This window comes from Centropristis striata, chromosome 14 (assembly GCF_030273125.1).
Source record: "Centropristis striata isolate RG_2023a ecotype Rhode Island chromosome 14, C.striata_1.0, whole genome shotgun sequence".
Taxonomy (NCBI): Eukaryota; Metazoa; Chordata; class Actinopteri; order Perciformes; family Serranidae; genus Centropristis; species Centropristis striata.
The window spans coordinates 18397363-18424374 of NC_081530.1; the positions used below are offsets into that span (position 1 = coordinate 18397363).

Sequence of the window (27012 nt, forward strand, 5' to 3'; positions counted from 1 at the left end):
CCACCACAAAGCTGTCACATTATAACTGTAGCAGGTTTCATCCCTGAGTTCAAACTGTGTTTACAGTGAGATGTTCACACTGTGCCAATGTGTGACCTTCACTGTGAGCTAACAGCAGCTTATTGAGGACAACACAAACACTAAATAATACGCTGCACCGCATCCTTTATGGTGCAATCCCTTTGGCTAATGAGTGACACAATCACATTGCTAATTTAATCACACTGTAGATCATCTTGTGTCCAGGAAACATTTAAATACATTGTTGACCCCCCCGTCTCACTGTGATCCCTGCTGCATTGCCCAACTGTGTTTCCCAAAGTTTTGCCTGGTGTATCATCATTTTAAGAGCGTGGGAGGGGTGAAGCATCAGGGGGTTGGGGGTGGTCTCGCTGTCACAAACCCACACATTCTTGTCGTCTGCCATCCCCATATGTGGCCACTGCCAAACTTTGCGAACACTCTGCCCGGTATGACGTGGTTTGGCCACAGCGAGGTGGAAAAGACCTCAACTCGCTTTTCTTTCCACAGTTCTAACCCTCAAAATCCAGTGCTTGGCGTTATTTGTGTCTGAACAAAAACACGATGGAACATTGGACAGTGTTGTAAGTTATTCATAAACTAAGAAACAACCCAAAATGCTGGCTTTCCCACTGCTGAATCACCTGTTTGTTTTGGAAAAACGAATTGGAAGGAAACTTAAAAATATTACTGTACTTCTTTGTATTTTTGAGCCTGCTCACACACCCCTCTCACCATATGTGCACTCATAACGGCTATTTTATAAAGTGTTTCTTGATGAAGAATAATAAAACATTAAAAATAGTCTCTGTGACCAGAACTTGAGGTCAGACTGTGCCCAGAAAAGTGGTTTCAGGGGACATTAGGTAATCTGCAACCTCTATTGAAGACCAAAGAAATGTGCAAATACTTCAAAGAGTCTCTGGCACAGCTTCTAGTGACCTGAAAGGACACAAGAGATGAATTAAAAGGTAATTAGAGCTGAGATCAAACAGAAATGTGCTGTGTTACATATCACCGTGCAAAAACAAAACATGAATGATGTTTCAGAATGAAATGTTGAGTTATGGAAGCCAGAAATATCACCACCTGGGGATGTGATCATTCAGTCACTGCCTCTCAACTGAGAATGTATTTTTTATTTAAAACGGCTGCAAAAAATACTTTGTTTATTGCAGAACGAAACTGTAAAAACAGGTATTATTGTCAAAATTTTAACTTTCAGACAGTCCTTGAACAGATCATAGGTTACAAAAGTTTCTGTTAGAAAAATTACCCCAAAAATAGCTTAAATTTATATGTTGAACCATTTAGAATAACCAGATCCTGGTAAAAACATTAAATTCTGCTCCTCAGTGACACTGTGAAGCCATGATTGATTCTGCTGAGACAAACGGTCACATGACAGATCTATGACAAGTCTATTTACACAGAGCTGAGAGGAGAGAACAGGAGAGGCTGTAAGTAGAATGCAAATAGTTCAATATGTATAACACATGGAGACCCAATTTGCTTGAATTTATTTTTGCAATATTTGTGACACTTGTAGGCACTTGGAAACGGGTTGTATCTATAAATTCCATTTTATTCCAATTTTTTTTAAATATAATTTATCAACTTACATTTTTTAATGAAGTATTATAACTTTTTTCTTTCCTGCACAAAAGACATGTTTCAGTTGCCCCCCCCCCCCCAAGGGTTGTATATATACATTCCAATTTTAAAATATAATTTTGAAATTCAACTTATGTTTTTTTATGACTATAACTGTGTTATTCTGCACAAAAGACATGCTTGAGTTGCGCCCACTTCTAGCCATGATTGTGCTGATTCCATTCGCAGCACATATAGATTTACATATATTTTATATACTGCAGTAAAATATAAGGCCACAGTCAGGGGTTAATCATCCTTGTGTTTACATAATAGTCAGCCTGAGCTCTTTGGGGTAAATATATTTCTTTTTGCAGCCTTAAACAAGCCTATCTATTCTAAAGGTTGGATTCAGCCTGTCAGAGGAGCGGTGACCCCCTCAGCACACCACACCCCTCCACCAGCCCCGCTCTTTCTAACAGTCAGACTTCCTGTCTCCCATCAATGCTTTTTTCTCGGCCGCTGTGACGGAATCCCCTGCTCTGTTTCCTGTTGTGAAGGCCCGTTGCTTGGCTACAGCCGAGGGAGGAGTTTTCATAGCCGAGGGAGCGTTTGCAGAAGGCCGGGAGGTTCATTTTCTCTCCCTCACGTCCCAAAGCCGGCGTTAACTCAGGGCACAACACTCAACACAACAGCCCCCACCAGGCACAGAGCACTTTACTATCTCTCAGCTGTTGGTCATGGCTGCACAGACTCCACTAGCCCGAGGTCGTTTACATAAATCAAGAATGGAGCTAGTGTAGCTGCAGGGAGCTGTGGTTACCACAGGCCAGTTTGTTGCTGTGGTACACACCGAGTCTGTTGACAAGAGGAAGTTTGTACCTACATGGTGAAAAACATCCTCACAGGCATTTTTATTGATTAAGATACTTTTGGATTTAGCTGTTGGAACAAACTGTTTCACTCTGGTCAGAAAAACTCATTTAGATTCTGACAAGGGTGCAAAAAAAAAACAAAAAAGTGCACAAATAGAATATATTTTTGGTAACACCACAAATATATAAAATATAATAACACAGCAAACTACTGTCCATGTGTTCACAAACAATCATTCAGTGGGCAAAAAACTGAAGGCCCAAACATCGTAAACAATTAAAAATATCCCAAAGTGTTTAATGTTTTCAAGTGAGGTGTTGTACAAGAGTTGGTGTCAAATTGAAAGCACTTCAAGTGAACCTAAAAGCAATTAAAGTGTTGTTATTGAAAGCATTTGAAATTGATTTGAAATTAAAAGTGCAATGAAAGCACTGGGACTGTAAAAGTAAGAATTTAGCATCAGAAATGCAAGTTGAACAGTAACCAATGAAAGTAATCAAATAAACTTTATTTGAATTTAAATGGTGACAAAGATGTGTGCACTGTTAGCAGTTGAAGTGTCAGTGGACAAAATGCCAGCTGAAGTATCTCCAGATTCACGAAAAATAAGTCTAAGTTATCATACAAGAGTTTGTATGATATCTTCTGAAACTCAAGAAATATGACCAATCTATTTAACGTTGTAAAAAGGTTGCATGGTTGCTATGAGACAGAACTACTTGGTTAGATTTAGGCACTTAAACTACTTGGTAATGTTTAGAAAAATGATCATGAGGGTTGGATTATATTAAGCACTTCTGTACCTAACTTTTTGATTTAGTTACATATATGATGCAGAATGTGTCATAGCAACATGTGGAAGATAACTTCAGTAACTTAAAATAATAATGTTGGCTTTTGGTTTTGCTGGGGACACAAACAGTCTTTTAAACCAGTCCATCCATACCAACCTCCTCCCTACGTGGACGTCTTCTCTGCTCCTGTCATAATTACCCCGGCCACTAGAGGTCGCCACCGTAAATATCGGCCAGAAGAAACTGCTCCTCCTGTCTCACGATTAGTTAGATTGTTTATACAATAATCGTAATGGATTACTTTTTGTAAGTATAAGTGTGATCAATGAATGAGAACAGCCTGAAGCACTAAAAGCAGTTGAACTGTCATTTAAAGAAGAGATGAAAGGACTTGAAATGTAAGTCAAAAAGTAAAAAGTGAAAGCCAGGGACGGCAGTTAAAATGCCAGTTGTAGGCAGTGACAACAATCAGTTTAGGTGTTTGAGCTGTCAGTTGAATAGAGAAAGTCAGTTTAAGTGCCAGTTGACGAGTAAGAAATGAAAGTTTTATTTCTTCTGGGTAGTTTCACTGGACACTTTAGTCGACCCCACTCTTCAAAATCATCTTCACAGAACAATAAAAGGTTGAAAAGTCATCTGGAGTTCTTCTCTGGCAAACATACAGTCACTGTTTGCAATTTTGGAAACTACAGTAGCTAAAATAACGCAGCTTTAATGTATTTGGTATACGTATAAATAATTGACTGTTTTCCCCACTGGATGAGGGACGGTCTTCCTCAAGACATCCTAACTCTTCTTCCCAGTCAGGGAATATCATTACCAGTAACTTTATCTCTGCTGCTTGTTGTTGCTTAATTCAAACAGGGTGCTGTGGAATTTTATAACAACCTCAGTCTGATGGAATATGGCTGCAGAAGCCACTTAGCCGCTTAGTAACAAGATAGCATAATGGCATAATGGCAGGTCTCCCTCCAGTGTATGAAAAAGCAGCAAAAACGTGAAAAAAATACACTAATTTTACAAATGTTCCATGCATCTGAAATTCCTGCTGCGTAAGTGTTTTGTTTCCCACTTATGGGTTGGATGAAATCTAGTTTATACAGAGAAGTGTTTTTCTAAAGCGCCTCATCCTGCAGGGCTTTAAATCAAGTTACGGACGACAATTTGTTGTACAGGAGATGAAACACTCGATTATAAACTTTCACTTTGACACTGTGAGCTCCACGGTTGTGTTTTGTATAACATGATTACATTTTCATAAGAAAAAAGGTTCAGTTGTTGTCTTTTGAGTCCATGTTTAGACTACCATCTGTGCAGGATTTACATAAAGTATGCACTCAATGTATGTAAACACATTTGACTGCCAAAGTGCTGCAGGGACTAAAAGAAGAAAACATTATATATGAGAGCTCCGGTCATGATTTTATGATTTAACCTTTAGCTAAAGAGTACAAACATAAATCTGCCTGAAGGAGAGTCCAATAACTTTCCTCAATTCCTGTCAGATATTACAATCTATAGTATTCTTGGGGACAGAAATAAATAAAGTTTAATGGATTTTTTAACTTGATGTCTTAATAAATCGGGGTCAGAATGGAGAAATATTGTAAATTTATTATTATTATTTCATAAACAACCTTCTCTTTTGAGCCTGAAACGATTTACGGCAAACAGAGCAGAGAAGTCCATGTTTACATTCTCAAAGCAGGCAAAGTTTGGCAGTGAGAAGCAGCTAATTAAAAGGAAAGAGTAGATATTTGTTTACCTTATATTTTGTGGTTTCGCAGAGAGAAAAAGTAAAGAATAGGTTGAAGGAACAACGGGGAAAAAAACAGTTAGTGTTATTTACAGATTTATTAAGACATCAAGATTAAAAATCCATTAAACATGATTTTATTTATTCATTTCTGTCTTAATAAATCTGGGTCAGAATGGACAAATACTGTATATTTATTATTTCATAAACAACCTTCTCTTTTGAGCCTGAGATATTGAGTGACAATGATTTTTTTTATTTCAATTTTTTACAAGGTTAATATTTTGACATTGTAACGGTCGTTTTTTTCCGTATCTGAAGAACCTTTTCCTTACAATTTTTTCCACCTTTAAAGCAACTACAAGGATGTTTTATCTGGTTGTTAATAGTCTCAGTTAAACAATGAAGCCTCTATATGACCTACAAACCAAACAAGACTATCAATAAAGAAGATTTTCTATTTCTATATTCTTAATGTCTGTCCCCGGTTTCACTTCCCTGCAAAATCAGACAAAATGATTTATGGCAAACAGACCAGAGGATCCTATGTTTACATTCTCCTAGAAGGCAAAGTTTGGCAGTGAGTAGCAGCCAGTTAAAAGGAAACAGGAGGATAATTTTCTGTAGATTTTTTACTTTATATTTTGTGGTTTTGGCTGATACTGGGTAGTATCAGCAAAGAGAAAAAAGTAAAGAATAGACTGAAGAACAACAGAAAAAAAGCAGTTTTATTTACAGATTTATTAGGACATCAAGGTTAAAAATCCATGAAACATTATTTTTTTCCTTAATGTTTTTTCACCTTTAAAGCAACTACAAGGAGGTTTTAACTGGTTATTAACAGTCTCAGTTTAAAACTAAAGCCTATATATGACCCACAAACCAAACAAGACTATCAATAAAGAAGATTTTCTGTTTCTATATTCTTAATGTCTGTCCCCGGCTTCAATTCCCCGCAAAATCAGACAAAACGATTTACGGCAAACATTTTCTGAGCAGGCAAAGTTTGGCAGCCAGTTAAAAGGAAACCAGAGGATCATTTTCAACTTTTGAAAAAAAGTGAAATGATTTTCAACTTAGGCTGAAGAAAAAACAGAAGAAAGCTTAAAGAGACAGTGATGGAGTACGTTTGAAAACGCACGTCGGAGTCGGTCATACTGTAGATGGAGACTATTGTGGGATTTGAAAGGATTCAAAACTGATCCTGAACTAACAAGTCCTTCATATCACACGACCTCATGTGACGTTTGTTCCTACCCTCAAATATGACCCACAGGAGCTTTTCTAAAAATAGCATAGCTACTAATCTTAGTCACAAATAGATCAGGCTGTTCTCAGTCACTGTTTGTAGTTATACCTGTGACATGTGAGGCGGCAATGTCTCGTGGTCCTGCTCAGTATCCAGGGAGGAAAAAGGAAGTGAGATGATGTACGATAAAGACTGAGAAGGTCCATTTAGGATTGATGGATCCAGAGGTGGAAAGTCACTTTTACTCAAGTACTGAACTTAAGTATAATTTTGAGATACTTTACTTCCATTTTATGTAACTTTATACTTCTACTGCTCTACATTTTTTAGGCAAATATTGTACTTTTTACTCCACTACATTTAGCTGACAACTTTAGATACTTTTCAGGTCGAAATTTTACATTAAAAAAAACATGATATATTTAAAGTGATTAGACATTTTTTGAACTAAACCTCACAATAGTATATTAAGCAGTAACAATCTGAGTGGGTTCATTCTGCATAAAGAGTTCTTTTACTTTTGATACTTTAAGTACATTTTGATGCTGATACTTTTGTACTTTTACTTCAGTAAGTTTTGAATGCAGGATTTTTTCTTGTCATGGAGTAATTTCGGTAAGTGTGGTATTAGTACTTTTACTTAAGTAAAGGATCTGAATACTTCTTCCACAACCGGATGGATCAAACAAACACAGGACTTAAATCCAGGAGGCCGCTGTTTGTGTCCCTTATGAAACCAAGAGTCAATGTTCTTACTTTAGATTAACTTATGAATAAACTTCTGTACGTAAACACGTCACATTCTCCGTCACCTTTTTGTCATTTCCTATATCACTTATTTAATGGAGTCCAGTAGTTATGTACACAAGTAGATATTTTAACTCATTTTGGGGGGAACAACTCAAACATGTCTTTTGTGCAAAATAACATTTATAATAGATCATAAAAAAACTAAGATGAATTTCTTTGATAAATTATATGTCAAAAAATTGGAATAAAATTGAATTTATTGATACAAACATTTTCCAAGTGCCCACAAGTGTCACGAATATTGCAAAAATAATTTAAAAATCGAACAAATTGGGTCTGCACGTGCTATACATATTGAACTATTTGTATTCTACTTACAACCTCTCCTGTCCTCTCCTCTCTGCTCTGTGTAAATTCATTTTGTTAATTTTTCCTAACCTTAACGCAGTTGTTTTGGAAGCCTAAACTTAACCAAGTAGTTATATTTTACACTGTTAACTTCTTATTTTATAAGATACCATACATGCAAACAACAATGTTTTACAGAACAAATAGTATTAAAAATAATTTGAGTGTTTGTAACATTCATTCAAAACAAATGTAAGTGTTAGCCAGATTAAAATCATTATAACAAGAGGAAATGGTAATACCACCGCTTTTGTCCACATGGTTCGCAAAAATCAACACAAAATTAAGAGCCTTGTAGCTTCTTTAAGAGCACATTGAGGCTCCCTCAGGATGTTAAACTGAGCACTTATCTCTATGTAAAGAATTATTTACAGATGATTTAAGATATTTCAGCTCCGTGTTTTCCTGCCTCACTCGGGAGCAAATGTTGGTCCTTAAGATGGACTTAAAAGCTGCGACTAGATGCACATGAGTGAACACATTACTCCTGCGCTGGCGTCCTTACTCACATTTAAAAGTATGACTCTGGAGTTTCTCTGACACATAAATATTTATCTTTTCCACTTATGATGCTGTGAATCTGCGAACAACTCAAGGAAAGCATTGCAGTCTAATTTAGATGTTCCTGCAGGTTTAAAGGGATAGTTTGGACTTTTTGAAGTGGGGTCATATGAGGTACTTAGTCAGTGTATTAATTACTGTAGATGACGGTCACGCCTCCAGTTTGGAGAAGCAGGCAGGAGAACTGACCAAGAAGCAAAGCACTGCTGATGTATTTTAGCCATTATCTATGCCTTCTTCAAAGCCACCAGACTTCATTGTTAAAAACAGTATTTTACCTTGCAGAACACAGGGCGTTGCTGGTCAACTGCTGCCTTGATTCGAAAGTTTGTTTATTTTATTGTGCGGCAAGAAGTGTTGCCAATTTAGCAACTTAGTTGCTACTATTCAGACCACTCTAGCAACTCTTTTTCAAAAAAGCGACTAGAGACAAATCTAGCAACTTTTTATTGGAGACTTTTGGAGACTCGCTCCTACTCTTCTTAACTGGAAGCAGGCACCATCCCAAAGCACTCACAAGCGGCCCAGTCCTCCCACAGCAGTCTCTACCAGCTGCAGTCAGAACAGGAGATGTTAACCCCTCCCAGTTTGCAGGTGTCTGCAAATTAATCACGTACACGCACAAAATCGACGCTCAGTAGCGGCTCATAAAGTACCTACCCGAGCCAGGTACTTTCTGAGCCGCTGGTTGGGCGGATCTTGAGTTCCTGTTGCAAATGATACAGCGTACACTGGGGGCATACACTGACTTTGGATAAGTACCTTATACGACCAGACTTCAATAAGTCTGCACTATCCCTTTAATTAAATTGCCAGGGAAAACTCAGTTAGTACTATGATTGTTAAATTATGGAGCCAGCTTTATGAACAGCTCAAATTTATGAAGTCTTGTCTGTTATTTCAGATACTTTTAATGCTAGTTGTATTTATTTATCTTCTTGGCTTTAGTATTTTTCAGTATTTTATGAATTTTTTAAACCACTTTGAAAGTTGTGTTTCTAATTATCCAATTGTTTTTCTTCAAATGTAATAAAAGACATGAAAAGAAGGCCCAGCCTGATCTCAATGGCATACTGTTTCATCAAAACGCCATAAATTAACACACTAAAAAAGTGCATGAAAAAAGGGGATTGTTCCAACAAAGACAAACTGTTCTCTGTTAGTACAATAAATCATTAGTCACATGAACATTATCCGGTCCATCAAAGCTCCTCATGCAGCACATTAACTGCAGCTGCTTTGGAACAAACACGCCACAATAATCTTCCACGGACGCACGTACTGTAGGAACAGTTAAATACAACCTATAGTGCCGCTACAAAGTGAAAACAAGGAGATGAAAGAGAACATTTCTTAACATGTTAAAGCCAGCGGACCATCACATTCATCACTGGGTCACTCCTCCATCCACAGAGCACTTCCTCCTCTGCGGGGAAAAATTGATAACACATTGTCCCTGTGACTGCCTGGTAAAATATATCTATTTAAAGGGTTTTTTTCACTGTATACATTAAATCTCCCTCTATAGTGTTCCCATGTAAAAGCACGATCTGTAATTACTATATGGGCATGTTTAAAAACGGCTTTCTAACTACAGTATGGCTCTTTTTACATAGAGTGAGGCTTCATTGTTTTAAGACTCTGTTTTAAATTATGATTTGCTTGCCGATGCTTTTCTTTCCCCCAAGGAAAGGTTCAATTACCCATTTAAAATAATAACAAAAAACAACTGCTTCTTTTCTTTTTCATTTCAGGATTTAAAGATCAACTCCAGACATCTAAAAAAAACAAAAACACCACAATGTATACATTGTTAAAATAAAATATTTAGCTTTCTCTCACAAAAAATATATAATACCAATATTTAAAATAAAAAAACCTCATTGGATTTAATCCTTTCTCATTTTTTTTCTTTATTTTTCAGAAGGTTAAAGATGTTTAAAAATATCAAAATATAATATATAAACTAGGACTGCAAGCAGTACTGAAAGGGCCCTCGCAGTACACACGTGTCGGGGCATGCTGCCGTCGGGGTGTGTGCGTTACAGGGGCCAGTCTATACCACCCCTATGAATTTCATTGCCTTAAGTGTTATAGTGTGGCCACGGTACCAAATATGAAATTAGACTGCCACCCCAGTGCCACCTAGGGGCCGATCAATAAAACCTTAAAGGGTTATCCTCAGGAGGGCATTGACAATAATTGTACCAAGTTTAGTATAATAATGCACAAACTATCCCTTTAATCCTCATACAGTGTCTGAAGGAGGACTCTTAACTGATATGTATAAGTTAGAAGAGGCAGGTAGCAATGGTGGAAAGTAACTATGTACATTTACTCAAGTACTGGACTTAAAGTACAATTTTGAGGTACTTTTATGTACATTTTATATAACTTTATACTTCTACTCCACTACATTTTGAGGCAAATATTGTACTTTTTACTCCTCTACATTTAGCTGACAACTTTAATTACTTTCAGGTTTAACATAAAATTTAACAAAAGATGCCCGGGCCGCTGCGTCGTGCGCATGCGCCGGTCGCACCACGCAGCGACGCGCGTGCGCACCACGCAGCGACCCACGCATCTTTTATGTTAAATCTCGACCTGAAAAGTAAAAAAATAAAAAAACTAAAGAAGTAAAAAGGACAGTGGTGGAAGAAGTATTCAGATCCTTTACTTTAGTAAAAGTACTCATACCACACTGTGAAATGACTCCACTCCGCTCATTTTAACTACCTAAAAAACTTTTAAGTGGTTTAATTTATAAAAATGGGTAATCATTTTAAATGTATCATGTTTTTCATTTTAAATCTTGACCTGAAATTTATTGTTGCTTTTATGTATGTATTCACTATTTCTATATATACATTTTAACCTTTATCTACGTTTTTACAGCCTAAACAAGTTTTTTTTTATTTTGCTGTTTTATTTTGTTTATTCTGTCTTCTTTTTTTTTGCTATTCGTATTTTAGTTCACATCAATACCTAAGTAAAGTCTGGACCTGTAAGAACTTTTAATAATTTTTATTTTAATTTACATTTTTTTTTTTAATTTAACTTGCCATTTCTTAACTCCCACTGTCTTAAGTTGAATGATGTGTGATATGTGCCCTCTTTTGTGTGTGTGTGTGTATGAGGACTCTATACTGCAAACAAAATCTACCTCTTGGTACAAATAAAGTAAATAACATAGATAAAAAGATAAAAAACATGATAATGATAATGAATTTCATTGCCTTAAGTCTTATGGTCTGGGCACAGTGCCAAATATTAAATTTGCCACCAAGGGGCCGATCAAAAAACCCTTCAAGGGTTATCCTCAGGAGGGCAACAAATATTTTGTTTCTGATGTTTTTCTCTCACAATGAATACAAAACCAATGTTTTAAAAAAATAAAGCTGCATCTAAGATTTAAAAAAAAATACAATCATATATACATACATACAACAAAATATTGTTTCTGATCTTTTTTCTCTCAAAAATATAATAATCAATATTTAAATGTTTGTTTTTTGCATCTAACCCTTTTATTTTTCCCCTTCTTTCATCAGAAGTTTGAAGATCCGCTCTCTATTTTTTGTAAAATTAAAAAAAAAAAAACGTAATACCAACATACTAAAAATGATCCTCAATTGACGCTTTCTATAACATTTGGGACCCGTAATATATATTGGACGTATTGGTATTGCCTGTACCCTCTTAACTGCAAACTGGTTTTCTTATTTATAAATATACATATATATATAATATTGCCTCTCTATTGTAGGGAGTGATTTTTCTGATTTTATTATTTCTGTATTTCCTTATTTGGTTATAGTTATCTTTTATTGTTGCACTTTCATTGCCAAGCACCTGGTTTTGCAAATTTGCATCAAATGTGCTACCTTTTATGCAAATACATACAAATAAATAAATAAAATAAATGAGGGTTGGTGATAGGTATAATGCCCACTGTTTCTACTTGTTATTCTCACCCACTAATTTGATATTTTGTCTCATTTCTTAGCTGTTTTGGCCTTTGTTGCATAACATTTTTTTTTAAATAAATCCTACAACTTTACATTGAGTTGCAGTTGGAGTAATGCTGCTTTACTTTGAGCCACATCCTCTTCTGTCAGGAGTTTGGTCTCTATCGCCATCTGGTGACCACATGATGAACTGCATGAAGAATAAAACCAGCTTCCGTTACTGTGGAGGTATTGAAAAAGGTGAAGGTTTAGGCTTCTGTCGTCTCTTTTTATTATTCTTTAATCAATAACAATATTATAAATAACAGACAGACTGTTAGAAATCGCAGTGTAGGACATGAAAAGCAAAAATTGACGAGAAAGAAAAGTTTATACAACATCACAGACACAGGACAAAGATCAACAGAAAACACGGGAGTCAACATTTGGAAAGTAAATCAGAAGTTTAAAACCTAAAATGCAATTTGCATCAAAGTGTTGCAGTCATTCCAACTCTCCCAAACAACTATTTTAATTTTTAGTCTTTTTAAATAGTGTAGCTACATTTTACAGTATGGTTGTCGACTAAATAATACAGCTCTGTTTAGGAATGATCAACCTGAGTTAACCTCAACTATGATTCAGAAGGAAGTGACAACCTGACTAGTAAACATAGCTAGACTACACCCTGCTTACTCAACTGTACATTTAAAGGTCAGTTTCTTTGTTTTATTCCACTGTGCTCAAAACACTTATAGTACAAGGAGTGAATGATAAAACTCATTCCTCCTTTAAAAAAAAAAAAAGAAAGGTGAATGTCAAAGTCCGCTACAGGCCAAAGTCACGTAAAAGCCCAGGGGAGTCATGTTGTCAATAAAGGCCTAAAAATACACAGCTGTCAGTGCTTCGGAGTCCTTCGTTGTGACTTTTTAAAGTAGTTTCACCTTCAGAAAAACATTTTCCAAGAAGAGCAGCAGAATTCAAGCTCGTGGAAGTTCAGATCTGGCTGTTAGAGGTAACCAAACACAAACTGATTGACTGTTTAAAACATCCAATGCTGTGAGATGCAGCTTCAGTACGTGAATGAGGCACAAAGCGAGACGCCAACAGGAAGACTGATGGCCGCCGACAGACGTCGCAAATGCAGTATAATCAAGGCCGAACATGCGGACGATACAACCTTTCATGATGCTCATGGAGTGCTGGTTTTTTATTCTACGGAGATGATGATTGATGATGTCATTCAACGTCTTTAAAAGGACATAAAGCAGCGAGCGAGTCCCAGCATTTTCTCTGTGAATGTCATCGTAAATGTTCTTATTTAAAGACGCAGTGAGGTTTTTTACATTGACAGCTGTGGTGTGATTGAAGCTGCACGTAAAGGCTTTATTTACAGTAACACAGCAGAATATGAATGAATTTTTTTTTATGTTTGTTTTTAATCCCTTACAGCAACTCAACTCTGTTCAAAGACGCAGGCTAGCAACTGTAATTAATACTTGGAATAAAAAATAACACTTAAAAAAAGTCCACTTATAAAAATCTTAACATTGAAAGAAATGCATTAGAAGTGTATAAAATGACATTTGAAGCTGATTCGTTTGCATTAAAACAAAAGAAGGCAGATTGACCCTTCATGACAAACTGGGGTCAAGTTCTAAGTGCAGTCACTTACATCATTTTGCCCTTCTTTTGTGTGACTTAATCCATCCTGTTATAGTCTTTTTTTTTTTATGTGCTCCGTTTGTTCAAGTAATCCCAAGTCTCAGTGACATAATCCAAAGAACGATTCATTTCTCTCCGATTGTTCCAGTGGTTCCTTACCTGTCCGTCACTGAGGACCAGTGAGTTTAAAAAAAAGTGCTGAAAAGCCCAGAGAAGCACAGAAACTACAAAACAAACACCAGTAATCCAAAGTTTGGCTCATGAGGATAGTTTGGAGTAGCTCGGTGGGGAAAACTTGCGTTTCAGGTATTTGATGATGTAGAGAGGAAGACAGCTGACGAGCGTGATGGCGGACACCTTCCACAGGAAAGGCCAAGTCGTAATGAACGACAAGTCTGCAGAGGAAACAGGAGAAACGGCTCAGGTAAACACGTCTTAGTGTTGTAGGATTGTCTTAGTAATAGGAGTACGGCACGTAGGGCAGCTGAGAAAAAAATAAGCTGGTGATCCATTTTCTCCAACTCTGATTTATTTGTTCTCCTGTGTTTATGACTAACAGGTGCATCTCAATAAATTTGAATATCATGGAAATGTCAATTTCCAGTAGTTAATCAAATAGCCCCAAGTATTGAGTGCATCTACAGTCATGGAAAAAAATATTAGACCATTGTTTTCTTCAATTTCTTGTTCATTGTAATGCCTGGTACAATTAAAGGTAAATTTGTTTGGAAGAATATGATGATGAAATCAAGGCATTTTCCATGGTTTTCTTGATAATAACCAAAATCCTTCATCAGTTGTACCAGGTATTAAAATGAACAAGACATTGAAGAAAACCAGGGTGGTCTAATATTTTTTTCCATGACTGTAAATGGACATACTTTTCAGAGGCCAACATTTCCATATTAAACACACTTTTTAAAAATTGGTCATTTGTAATATTCAAATTATTTGAGACACTAAACTTTAGGTCTTCATAAATGTAAGCCATAATCATTATAATTAGAAGAAATTAAATAAATGAAGACATCAAATGTTTCATTCTGTGTGTAATGGATCTATATGATGTGTTATTTCCACTTTTTTAATTGAATTACTAACATTAATAAACTTTTCTATGATATTCTAATTTATTGAGATGTACCTGTAAAGTAATACTTCACACCCAAAATAATAATTTGTATATCATCCTGTGTTACCTTAAGTCGTTGGAGAAAACTTTCTCCCATGCCTACACCGTGAATGAAGAATGCCTGTGCAAGCATAAGACTGTTAAACAGATTTTAGTGAAACTGTTTGGAAAGTATTGAGCATAAGACTGGATTCATGAGACTTAAATAATACTGCTCGAGTTTTGTGAAAGTTTCTAAATGGCTGTTTGGATATTGTTTTATTGCTGTTAAATGGCCTTCATTTACTTAAAATCATCAGGGTGTTACTCCCATTTTTGGTTTCTTCACATTGAGAGTGAGACGTGAGAAACTTCTTCTTCTTCTTCAAGAATTCAAGGTAACACAAGATGAAAAATTGATATATAAATGATCATTTTAAGGGTAATTCATGCAGTCTGTGGCTAAGAGGTTAGAGGTTCTTTTAAGAACAGGTTTTGTCAGGATAAGTTCCTTAATTTTTTTTTTTTTAATCTGTGAAATAACTTTAGATTTAACAGATAAAAAAATTAAAATCACACAATGTTAATATATATTGTGTTATATCAGACAAGTTCAAACTCACATTAATGCTTTTATTCCCATTTAAAACATGGGGAGTGGCACACTTCAGCCTCTTGTGGCCAAAATGAGTATTACAACAAACACTTTTTTCCCCCCTGCCAAAACTTTTTTTCACCTGTTTTCAAAGATGAAAAACGTAACTTAAACATAGAAAAAAGTATCCTGGATAAATGCCTTTTCCCCTCCTGTTTTCACTGATGAAAAAGAAAAAAAATGACAGATTATCCTGGCAAAACCTTTTTTCCCCACCTGTTCTTTAGTTATAAACACAAGACAGAAAACCATTTAGATCAGATTTAAAATATGGATCGCCAGAAATTTCTTTTTTCTCACTTGCCTCTGAAGGCTTTCATAGAACGGGCGTTAAATCAGGTAATAAAAAGAATCAACATCACCGTCATCACAAGAGATAAAAGAAACATCAACAGGCAATATACAACTTGATGCTCGTCTCAATGTGTTGAATCAAATCACAACAAGTTTGTAAATTTGTCACAGCACTAAAAATGAAAAAGACAAAATGATGACACGGTAGCACAACAATGGAACGAACGGCCATGACAGATGCAGAGAGATGAAGAGAGACTGAGGAGATGAATTAACAGACTGCACACCTACCAAGGAAAGCTCCAAACGACACCCTGCCTATGCCTGTTGCCACATACAGAAGCAAAAGAAACGCAGCAGAAGAAGAAGAGTTGAGTGCAGGGCAAAGGTCAGCAGTGAGGAGAGAAACAGAAAGGGACAAAGAGAAAAAAGAGAGAAAGAGAGAGAGAAGGAGGGGGGAAGCAATAAAAGCACAGAGCTGAACTACAGCACAACACTAAGGTGTCAGGCTGTGTTACATCAGAATCAACACAAAGCTGCTGCAGTGAAGAAGACTGAAGGGAAGTGAAATCCGCTCAATACTGGACCGAACAAACCAAATGTAAAGTTATCCTTCTGTACCGAGAGCTCAGTGGGAGAAAGTCAGAGTTACGAGTTACATAAACGTAGAGCTGAATCCACTAGTCAATCAATTAAAAGAAGAACTGGCAGCTGCTTCAATAAGTGATTATTTCAGCTTCTAAAATGTGAGGATTTGCTGATCTTATTTGTCACATGTGATGTAAACTGAACTTCTGTTAGTTTTGTATGAACAGCTGTACAAAAAGAATACTTCATGTTGGCTTGTGGGACATTATAACAAACATTTTCCTCTATTTTGTGACATTTTATGGACGAAAAGTTTCCATAAAAATGATTCATTTAGATAATACTCAGTATATGAATCCATAACAAGATGCAAGTAGACTGATGTTGTGTCAAAAACGTTTTAGATTTTGAAAGTCTTTGCCGGATTAGAACATTAATCTATTCAAAACAAATTGTATATATGTGTTTTTAAACCAAAAAATAAGCTTTTCTTTAAATTCCTGGTTTTCAAACATACACAGCTGCCATATTTCTGTAGTAGTGCCAATAAGTCTGTTAGATTTTTGCAGGAAAAAAAGGCTGTGGGAAACAAAAGTTTATGCTACTTTCCCTTTTCCTTCAAGAAGATAATATTAACAAATGAACACCACTTTTATGATCTTTGAAGTGTAAATGCAATCACCAGATAGAAAAAATATAAAATAAGGCCTATAAATTAACTACACCACAGTTGCATGACTTCAGTGTCACCACCACAAAGCTGACGAAGGCTTTTAATGTCCCCAACAACCTCTGTAGTTTAATTTAGCCACTTGTTTGCAGTCGCCTTTTTGAAGTCCTCAAAATAAACAGAAAAAAAATAGAAAATCTCTTAAGCTTGTGTCAACCACAGATCTTATTTCTGGCATCTGACCAAAAAAACCCAATAACTTTAAGTTGAGGGAACTGGAAGTGCTAAATTGCTGAATCATTTCCTGGTGTTAGGACTCATTCATGCAACTCTTTAGGAGCTGTGAGAAATGGATACTTACCAAAGTATTCGTTGAGGAAGGCGAGCGAGGCCAGGTAGCAGCCCAAGCTGAAGAACTCGGCCACCACCATGAGCCAGTGCCAGGTGCGGATGGTCAGCGCCACCATGAGCAGCTCAGTCAGGATGAGCGCCGTGAAGGAGATGGCGACCACGTGCACAAACTCTGACTCAAACAGCACCAGCGCGCCGTACATGAGGATGCCACCTGGAGGCGCCAGAGGAAACAAACCGACCACATGCCGTTAGAAGGAGAGGTGGAACAAGTTAAACCACGATCAATGAGACACATCTTCCTTCAGGACTGTTTTTCTTCACGCATTCTTTCTTTCTCAAATCAGCAAGGATTTCATCCATTTTTGGTGAGAGTGAGAAACAAGAGAAAAACAGTTTTCTTCAAGAATTTGGGGTAACACAAGACCACGTGCAAGAGCACGCCTGTGCAAGCATAAGACTGTTAAACAGTCAGATTTTAGTAAAACTGTTTGGAAAGTATTGAGCATACGACTCGACACATGAGACTTAAATTATACTGCTTGAGTTTTGTTTAAGTTTCTAAATGGCTGTTTGGATATTGTTATATTGCTGTTAAATGCTAGGCCTTCATTTACTTCAAATCATCAGGGTTTTACTCCCTTTTTTGGTTTCTTTGTTCACATTGAGAGTGAGACATGTGAGAAAAACAGTTTTCTTCAAGAATTCAAGGTAACACAAGGTCAATAATTGATATATAAAATATCATTTTAAGGGTAATTCATGCAGTCTGTGGCAAAGAGGTTAGAGGTTCTTGTCAGGATAAGTTCCTTAATTTAATTTTTTTTAAATTACCGGGTAAAAAAAAATAAAATAAAAATCACACAATGTTAATATATAATGTGTTGTATCAGACAAATTAAAAGTCACATGAATGCTTTTATTCCTATTTAAAACATGGGGGAGTGGCACACTTCAGCCTCTTGTGGACAAAATGAGTATTACAATTTATTTTCCCTGCCAAAAATTTTTTTCACCTGTTTTCAAGGATCTAAAAACTAACTTAAACTTAGAAAAAATGAGACGTATCTTCCTGCAGAACCTTTTTTATTCATGCATTCTTTCTCTCTCAGGTGCTCCACGATCAGCTGACTGGGACACTGAGTTAAGGATTAATGTGTCTGCAGATAACGATCTAATAACTTTATTTATGAGAGTGAAATGTTCTCTAGTGATTAACATCTTTAAGTGTCCAGACACTCACTCATCTTTGGGCGCCTGCTGTATCTTGATAGCACGTCATTTCATCATAACACAACACAAATTGAGCTTAATAGCCTCTAACTGATCACATAATTGCTTTTTTCATATGGCACATTCCAGCGAGTCAAACCCTGAAATAAATTAAGCTCAGATTGGTGCCTAATATTTTCCTCCAGTGCTGTCGTCCTCTCATATCGTCTTCACGTTTCTTTTTTTTCCTCCTCTCTTTTCTTTTCCACAGACCCGGTATTGGCCTTTAATTAAAAAACCTCGAGCTGTCAGGAAGTCACGCTTCAGCAGGAACATAGATCTTTCTCACACGCTGCATGGCTTAGCGATTACAGAAATATCGATTTACTGGACAGACAAAAGCCTGCATGTAAAAGCGGACGGCAGTTGGAAACCTAAGATACTGAGAAAGGGACTGTCCGAGAGTTTGAAGGGGGCCCAGGTATTAAGACACAGGAGAAATGATGAAATGGTGGTTGAAGAGCTGCTTTGACAGTCTACAGTAGCAGACGGGTCATGTTATAGTTAAGTTATATATATAATATGTATAATAAAACAAATCTGACACCTTACCTTGATACACGCTGATCAAAACCCAAATGAGGAAAGTTTTGAAAGATAACGAACGTCCCTGAAAGACAGAAACATCCTCCATGAGTGCAACATACTGTGTGTTCACCTGCTGAGTTAATGTTTGAATTTGACTTTGACAGCATTTTAAAAAGGCCACAGTACCTTGGTGAGGTCTTTATAAAGCTCTGGGTAGAGAAGAGCCATCTCTGGCTTCACATCTTGGTCCAGAACCAAGGAGAACACAGGGAACATGGTGTAGATGGTGGCATACCTGCACAGAACAACACGATATGCTCACATCATCAAATATTAGGGTTGTAGGGGTGAAAACCTCAATGCATGATTATATTAGGCCTGTCATGATAACACATTTTTTGGGATTATACAGGGTGTCCATAAAGTGTCTTTACAATTTAAAACAATTATTACAAAGGCAATTGAGAAATCTTAATCTGATTTGTAGCATCCCTGGCTGAATGACGGTCCACTCTTTCTACTGATGTTTCACAAGATTTATTTATTGAACCGTAGCTCAACCTTGTAAAATCACCATAAGAGCTATGAGGGAAATAGCCAGCATTAGCATTAGCACATAAGCACTTTACAATAATAATTATTACATTAAATAGCCACTAATACACATATAGAAGAAAAATAAAGGACAACAAACTTTGTGCCCCTGTCAGCCAGGTACTATAGAACCTTTTTGATACTTAATTAATTAATTTTTGGATGACAAAGCACTCCTAATTATACACGTTCATTCTTTAATTTCACCGTTCCATTTACTTCCTGTCACTAACTTTCAAAATAAAAGCACCGAGACAATATACAAACATGAAAAACAGGCTATATAATATAAATACACCAGAGACAACCTTGCTAAAGGTCATTTACAACATTTGTTGTATGTACTCTGTGGTTATCAAAGTTTTTAACTACATTGCATTTGTGTATTTCAGGTACTCTGTTGATGAAATAGGTAGTGGTAAATTAACCCCTATAAAAATGGCTGCTCCTCAAGTGAAGGCACAATATTTATCATGGTTTATTGAAACAAAAAAATCTTTCTGTGGGGTTATGTTAAAGATATTGTGTATCGAACAAAGATACGGGACATCACTGACCTAAAGCAAAAGATCTTTGATGCTACAGCGAACATGGCAAGAAATCGAGTACCGTCTTGACGTGCTTTGTGCAGCTAATGGTGCCCATGTAAAGCTGTATTAAATGAGGCAAAACACTTAAATAACTACTCCTCATGTTGTAATAATTTCCACATATTTGTCTGTTCATTTGCTTTTGTAATAAAAGTTTTAGGTTGTAAGGAGACTTTATGGACACCCTGTATGTTGTCCCAGAAAATATTACAGTAAACAATATTGTTGATTGATGTCGTTTTAAGACCATTTTATGACACTGATATGATGATAGCAGTGTAATAATCTAAGAGTCCTTTTTCAAGAGCAATGAACTTTTAATTCTAAAGAATATGTAAACACACACACATGTCAACAGAGTCACTTATTTATTTATATTATTTATATTTATTTATTAAGTGTTTAATAACTTTATGATGCTCAATGGGCAACTCAGAGAACATATCTAGTAAGTTAGTTGCTCTGCCAAGACTGGGTGTGGTCTCTAAGCTGGTGGTTAAAGTTACAACAATAATCCCCTGTTTTAAACACAGTAAAACGCTGAGAGAAGGTACATACCCGACCATGAGGAAACCCTGGTACAAGGGCACAGAGGCAAAATAAAACACTGAGGAGAAGACAGCCTGAGGATAGAGGAGAAAAACTGTGTCATAAAAATGGTTATTTAGGAACTTTATTGTCCACACTGTGGAAAATTGTCTTTGGCTTCAGCAACCAGTGCAAATTAAAAAGAAAAAGAGACCATTAATTGAAAACAGACATCGAGAACACGATGTTAACAAACACTTTAAAAGTCATGTAGAGGTTTCCAACAAGCTTCATGAAAAAGGTATTCCGTCAGTGTTTTAGTGATGTGTGTACCTGCATGGTGGAGATGATCATGCCTCTGTGCATGACGAACTGACCCAACGCTGCAGAGCGCTTGTAGCTGTTCCTGCCGTGAACCATGAGCAGGCGGCCGATGTGTTTAAACTGAGTGATGGAGAAGTCTGCAGCCAGAGACGCCTGCTTCCCCTCCTGTTCACACACAAGTAGAAAGATATAACTGCTACCGCTAATGTATTTAACCCATTTAAGCCGGGAAAGCATTACCGCATTTCTACCATTAAAACTGGGGGCGCTCTTGCATTATTCTACCATTAAAGCCGGGAAAGCGGTTTTCCACCTATTTTCCGTCTCTTGGCCAATAAAATGCAGCAGAATACATGTGGGAGTGTCGCAATGCAACATGGGACTTTTCCAGAACGGAAATCATGGCGGAAGACGACTATAACGGAGGGAGCTTAGATATAACAGCTATAAGTTCTCAAATACTTTTTGAATTTCATTTCTATCTGCTACAGAGGCTGAAAAATCTATTATTTAGTAGGAAGCGTTGACACTTCTGTTGAATTTTCAGAAAAACTTCAAGTTTTAGGGGGTTATTTTAAAATCGCCCAGAGGTTTTACAGGTTTTTTTTCCAGGCGTTTTAGGCCTAAATGGGTTAAGTACCATCTGCTGCTGAAGTTACTGATAAAAACATCAAAATTGAAAATAAAGGCAGATGAAAAATCTGTAACTTTAGTTACAGTTATAGTTAAACTCCAGTTAAAGCTTTTAACAGTTTAGCTCCTGGGTGGGAATAGTGATGGATAGTTAAGGGGTGAATGAGAGCTGGTGTTTCGTTTTTTGTCAAATAGGTGAAATAACTGTAGGTATTTGTATGATATTTATACATTTTTATTCAATTTTTAAATTATTTATTTACTTATTTAATGTATTTTTTCTTAATTATGTTGTTTGACATTGTTTTTTATTAATCTATTTATTTTTGGCCTTACTTGCATTTTCTCAATCAGACGATTCTGTCATGTTTTGGTTTTCTGATATCTTATTCATCTTGATGTATGTTTTGATATCTTATGATTATTATGGGAAAAAAGCAAACATCACCCTGTTCAGATAATTCTGTGAATAATGCTTCACAATGAGGATATTTGAAACAAGCTTTTTTTAAGAAAGACATATGGACTTCAGGGAAACATATCAGATTTACTTTTTTTTTTTTTTACATTTTTTTTTTTCAGATTTACTTTTTAATAAATTGAGTGCTTTATACGTTTACTCAAACTCACGAGAGAAATCTCTGACTGATTTAAGTTACAGGGCCTGATCCAGGATAAAACCTAAAGTCTTAATAATAAAGCTCTGTAGTCGCTCTTTACCTTTCCTTCAATTCCGATACCACAGTCTGCAGCCTGGATCATACTGACATCATTTCCTCCATCACCTGGAACAAAATGAAGGAAAAAAAAAAACATTTATAAGAAAGTTACATACGGTGTCCATACAGTGTTCTTACAGTACAAAGGACCACAATCTTAATTGTTACTATAAATGTAATGTCAAAAAATTATTGACAGAATTCATTTATACACACAGCAATCAATGTATATATATATTTTTTGTTTTACCAGCTGTACCTAGCTTTACCTCATGATTATTTTCCCATAGTAATCAGAGGACTTGTCTGGCTATGAGTGTGAACATGTGAACACAAGAGAAGAACTTGCTTTCTTTTTGAACATTAAGTAGGATTCAAATGAACAAAATGATCAGATTATTCCAGAAGACTTTTAACAGCAGAAAGGTTTAGCACTCATTCAGTTCTTTTACTTTCTTAATTAAGTTTAGAAGACAACAAACAAATGTGATGACAGGACTGTTTCATTTAAAATATTATAAGAGGTTTTACATGAGTGATTGTGGAGATGAAACACCAGATTATGTTGAAATCAAGCATTTTTCAGCCAGACTATATTCAAATTGAAGCACATTCTTAACCTAAATAAGATAACAGAAAAAAAGGCATTATTTAAACTTTGAAGAAACCTTGTACATATTATCTTACAATGTGTTCTTGAGGTTATAGAAGCAGCAGACTTTGCTGTGTGCTTCTCTCGGTGAGCTTTGATTGCCATCTTGTGGATACAAGAAGTAATTTATAAAACCAATTCACCTTCTCCCAGTCACAAAACAGAGCGGAAAACAAACCGCTGTGTCAACTAATCTGCCCAAAACTTTCCTTTCTTAGAGGCTGAGCTGAACCTACACAGATATTTTCAGCCCCTGACAGAACTTCCTCAGCTGTCTGTGGAGCCAGCTCCCCTCCCGGTCAGTAACGCTGCTGTCAGCACTCACCTATGGCACAGGTTCTGTTGGCGGTGTGCTGCTGGAGCAGCGTGACGATCTGGGCCTTTTGAGTCGGGGAGCAGCGGCAGCAGACCACCGCTGGACATTGACACGCCAGCTCCACGAACTCATGCTCGTAATACCGCAAACATACCTGCAACACAACAGAGATGATACAGTTTACTGGACAGGAATCACTCTGGAAGTCAAGACAAGTCAGCTCAAAATTAAAAATCTGCCTCAGGGGAGGTTTACAGCAGCATATGACACCTTTACTTTGAAAAAGGGAAAAACTCTTAACTTGGAAATAATTGAAGACAACTGAAGGAAAACAAGCTGAGGAGGGACAGACACACAGTCATGGAAAAATGATTACACCACCCTTGTTCTTTTCAATTTCTTGTTCATTTTAATGCCTGGTACAACTAAAGGTACATTTGTTGAAAATCTATGAAAAAGAAGGATCCAGGTAGATGTCAAGAAGCTTCCATGTGTCACCAAACAGCTAAAAAACATGAGCCACATAAGCTCCTTTTCCCCCCCAATGTAATTGTTATTTTTCAGTATATTAAATCAGTTGGACTTGTAGCTAATTGGCCATATACAACATAAAACACTGTTCTCTGTTCTCTTGCTTAGTTGTTCCAAATTTTCAGCAAAAGTTCCAATTGTTCTGCCTAATAAAAAAATGACTAATATGTTTTGGTGATTTGCTTTCCTGTCCAAATCCTCAAGGCCATGGTTGGAGTCCAAAGTATTAGTTTTGGCCCAGAAGTACTTCTTATTCTCTCATCGCCTGCTTGGCTGCATCCTCAGCGTCATCTGCTGCGTGAGGAAATGTCGCTGTGTGCAGCGCTGTGTTCAAGTACCTCTAAGGAGTCTCCGGAGATGACCAGAGCACAGTCATGTTTCCTTCTGAAGGCGTTCAGCTCCAGATGGGCCTCTCCTCTGCTTGAGACCTGCTCGAGAGCCACACAATACAATTTTGGCTTTTTGTCATCTCCCATTATGAAGGAAGCAAAATGATTATATCAAAAGGAGAGTAAAACAGCATACCGGTTTGAAGACATGTATGTCTTGGTTTCTGGAGACCAAGTGGGAGCTTTTGGCGATGCATGTTGCCGTCTCAAGCTTGTCCCCCGTCAGCATCCAGATCTGAGAAGGAAATAAGATCAACTATATAAGAGAGAGGACTGACAGTGTGGCATTAAAAGGCAAAATACAAATTCAACTGGAAGTGTCAGCAGGCAGGTTTCTTTCCAAATATATTGCAAATTTTAACAGAATTTTGAGAAAATCTGCAAAAGAAAATGTGAATGAATGCCTGTTTCCTTCCACTGCCTAAATGTAATTATTAGGAGTTGGCTCATTAAAAGCACTCCATTCACCGGTTAGAAAACCATTATTTCATTGCATTAATATTGCATTAAATGAGCCCAAGTTTAACCACAAGACGGTAAAAAACTAGATGAAAATCTGAATATGTTTCATGTGAGGAAGGTTACAGACAGATCGGTGTGGAGAGATCAGGAAACTTTTTTTTAATCTGTTGTTTTATTTTCTAAACTTTAGTAGACATTCTAGTCACATGCCTCATGTACAGCATCAATAATTTGCACTTCATCCATGACACTTATCGTATGTCATTGATTTTTTTATTGATAAACCAACTTTAACAACTCAGCCAAGTGTAAACTTTAATCGTTTTTTCAAATTTTCCAAGTTTCTACCAAAGTTTTTAATGTGCAAATTGAAAATGGGCATAAATACAGTACTGTGCAAAAGTCTTAGGCAGGTATGAAAAAATGCCTAGAAGAATTGATGCTGGTTTGAAGGCAAAGTGTGGTCACACTGAATACTGATTTGATTTAGATTTTTCTGCTGTTCACTCACTTTGCATTTTCGTTAATGGATAAAATAAATTATTAATATTTCTATTATTAATATTTTGAAATCATTCTTATTTTACAGCATTTTTCCCACACCTGCTTAAGACTTTTGCATAGTACTTTATATCTAGAGACATGTTAGACGGAAAAACACCTATTTTTTAAAAATACTGTCTAGTGTTATGGATGTGTAAATGTCAGAATTTTCCTCCTTTTTAAGTATCTGATTACAACTTTCAATCTGTTGAGGTGTGTGGGGTTGATTTTGTGTCTCTCCAACAGAAGATGCAGAACTTACAGCATTAACATGGAAGTAGTGTTTATTCCCCTGTTTACCTTGATGCCAGCGTTCCTGAGCAGCTCCAGTGTCGGCCTGACGTCTGCTTGCAGTTGGTCTTCCACGCCGGTCAAACACAGAAGCTCCATCTCTCTCTCCAGGCTCTCCACCACCGCTGCAACCTTCAGGCCTCGGTCGTGGATGCTCAGCTTCGCCTGGTTGTAGCGGTTCTGCACATATAATATTTGATGAATTTGATCAATCATCTTCGTTTGACACCCATGTTAAGCAGCTGTCTAGTTCCTGCTTTTTCCACCTCAGAAATATCAGCAAACTGAGAACAGTAATTTCAAATACTGAACTTGAGATGCTTATACATGCCTTCATCTCATCCCGTATCTACTACTCAGGGTCCGTACACTTTTTCAGTGGTCAAATTCAAGCATTTTTCAAGGACTTTGGAGGTCAATTTTCAAGCTTTTCCAGTATCTTACACCTGTTGTAAATTGCATGTTTTAGATGAGTACTTACATACTAAAAGGGGGAGAATTCACTTAACCATACCAACAGCGATGGTATTACACTTTTAGGAGGAACGGTCTTCATTTCAGATAGGATACTCATTATTTTTTACATTGAACATGTGATTATCTGTAGTCTATAGATGGATATAGTCAGATTGCAAGAGAAATACAGTAAGAATTTCAAGCATTTACAAGCACTTTATCCAAAATCCAAGCACTTTTTAAACCTTGAAAATACAACATTTAAATTCAAGCATTTTCAAGGATTTCAAGCACCCATACGAACCCTGATACGTAACTGAACTACTTCACCCATATCCCTCTGCTCGCTTTATTGTCTGTGCCACGCACCCGCCTCAAAACTCGATCTGATCTGATCGAGCCTTTGAATCAATAGCTCCCAAACTCTGGAACGCTCTGCCTGCACCCTTACGATCTGCTGTATCTGTGGATTCTTTTAAATGTCAATTTAAGACGCATCTGTTTAGACAGGCGTTTAGCTGACTGTATGTCCCTGGTCAACTAGACGTCCAGGCTTTAACTATGTTTTCTTGATGAATTGTGTTTTTCTGTGAATATCTTTAAGAATTTGTACAAATCATCCTATTCAACCCATTTATGGGCTTTTCAAATTAAAATTTTCTACAAGATTCTACCAAACAAAGAAAATGTTAACAATTTGGAGAATAACTGAGGACAATATGTGTAGATTTTGCGGAGAAGAAGAGGAAGACATCTTGCATCTGTTTTGGTACTGTCCAGATGTGGCTCTATTTTGGCGCAAAGTGACAGTTTAGCTGTCTGAGCAAGGACTTGTCTTAACATTATCACCAATCAATATAATTTGGGGGTTGCAACGAGAACAAAATATGTT

The 27012-nt window shown here is 36.7% G+C and overlaps 1 protein-coding gene across 3 annotated transcripts in view; it reads right to left on the reverse strand.

Annotated features, from left to right (window-relative positions):
- Positions 1–12226: 12226 nt before the first annotated feature.
- Positions 12227–27012, reverse strand: part of atp9b (ATPase phospholipid transporting 9B) — a 57644-nt gene continuing 42858 nt past the window's right edge. For 2 of the 3 annotated variants that reach the window (XM_059349525.1, XM_059349527.1), the window contains 12 exons: positions 25674–25844; positions 24505–24603; positions 24318–24407; positions 23458–23602; positions 22482–22546; positions 21138–21293; positions 20835–20899; positions 19279–19387; positions 19117–19174; positions 17303–17506; positions 15975–16007; positions 12227–14018 (listed from right to left, as the gene is read on the reverse strand). In XM_059349525.1, coding sequence (XP_059205508.1) covers positions 13882–14018; positions 15975–16007; positions 17303–17506; positions 19117–19174; positions 19279–19387; positions 20835–20899; positions 21138–21293; positions 22482–22546; positions 23458–23602; positions 24318–24407; positions 24505–24603; positions 25674–25844 — 1332 coding nt within the window. In that variant the 3' untranslated portion in view covers positions 12227–13881. The remainder of the gene's footprint in view (positions 14019–15974; positions 16008–17302; positions 17507–19116; positions 19175–19278; positions 19388–20834; positions 20900–21137; positions 21294–22481; positions 22547–23457; positions 23603–24317; positions 24408–24504; positions 24604–25673; positions 25845–27012) is intronic. The other variant, XM_059349526.1, reaches the window with a different exon arrangement.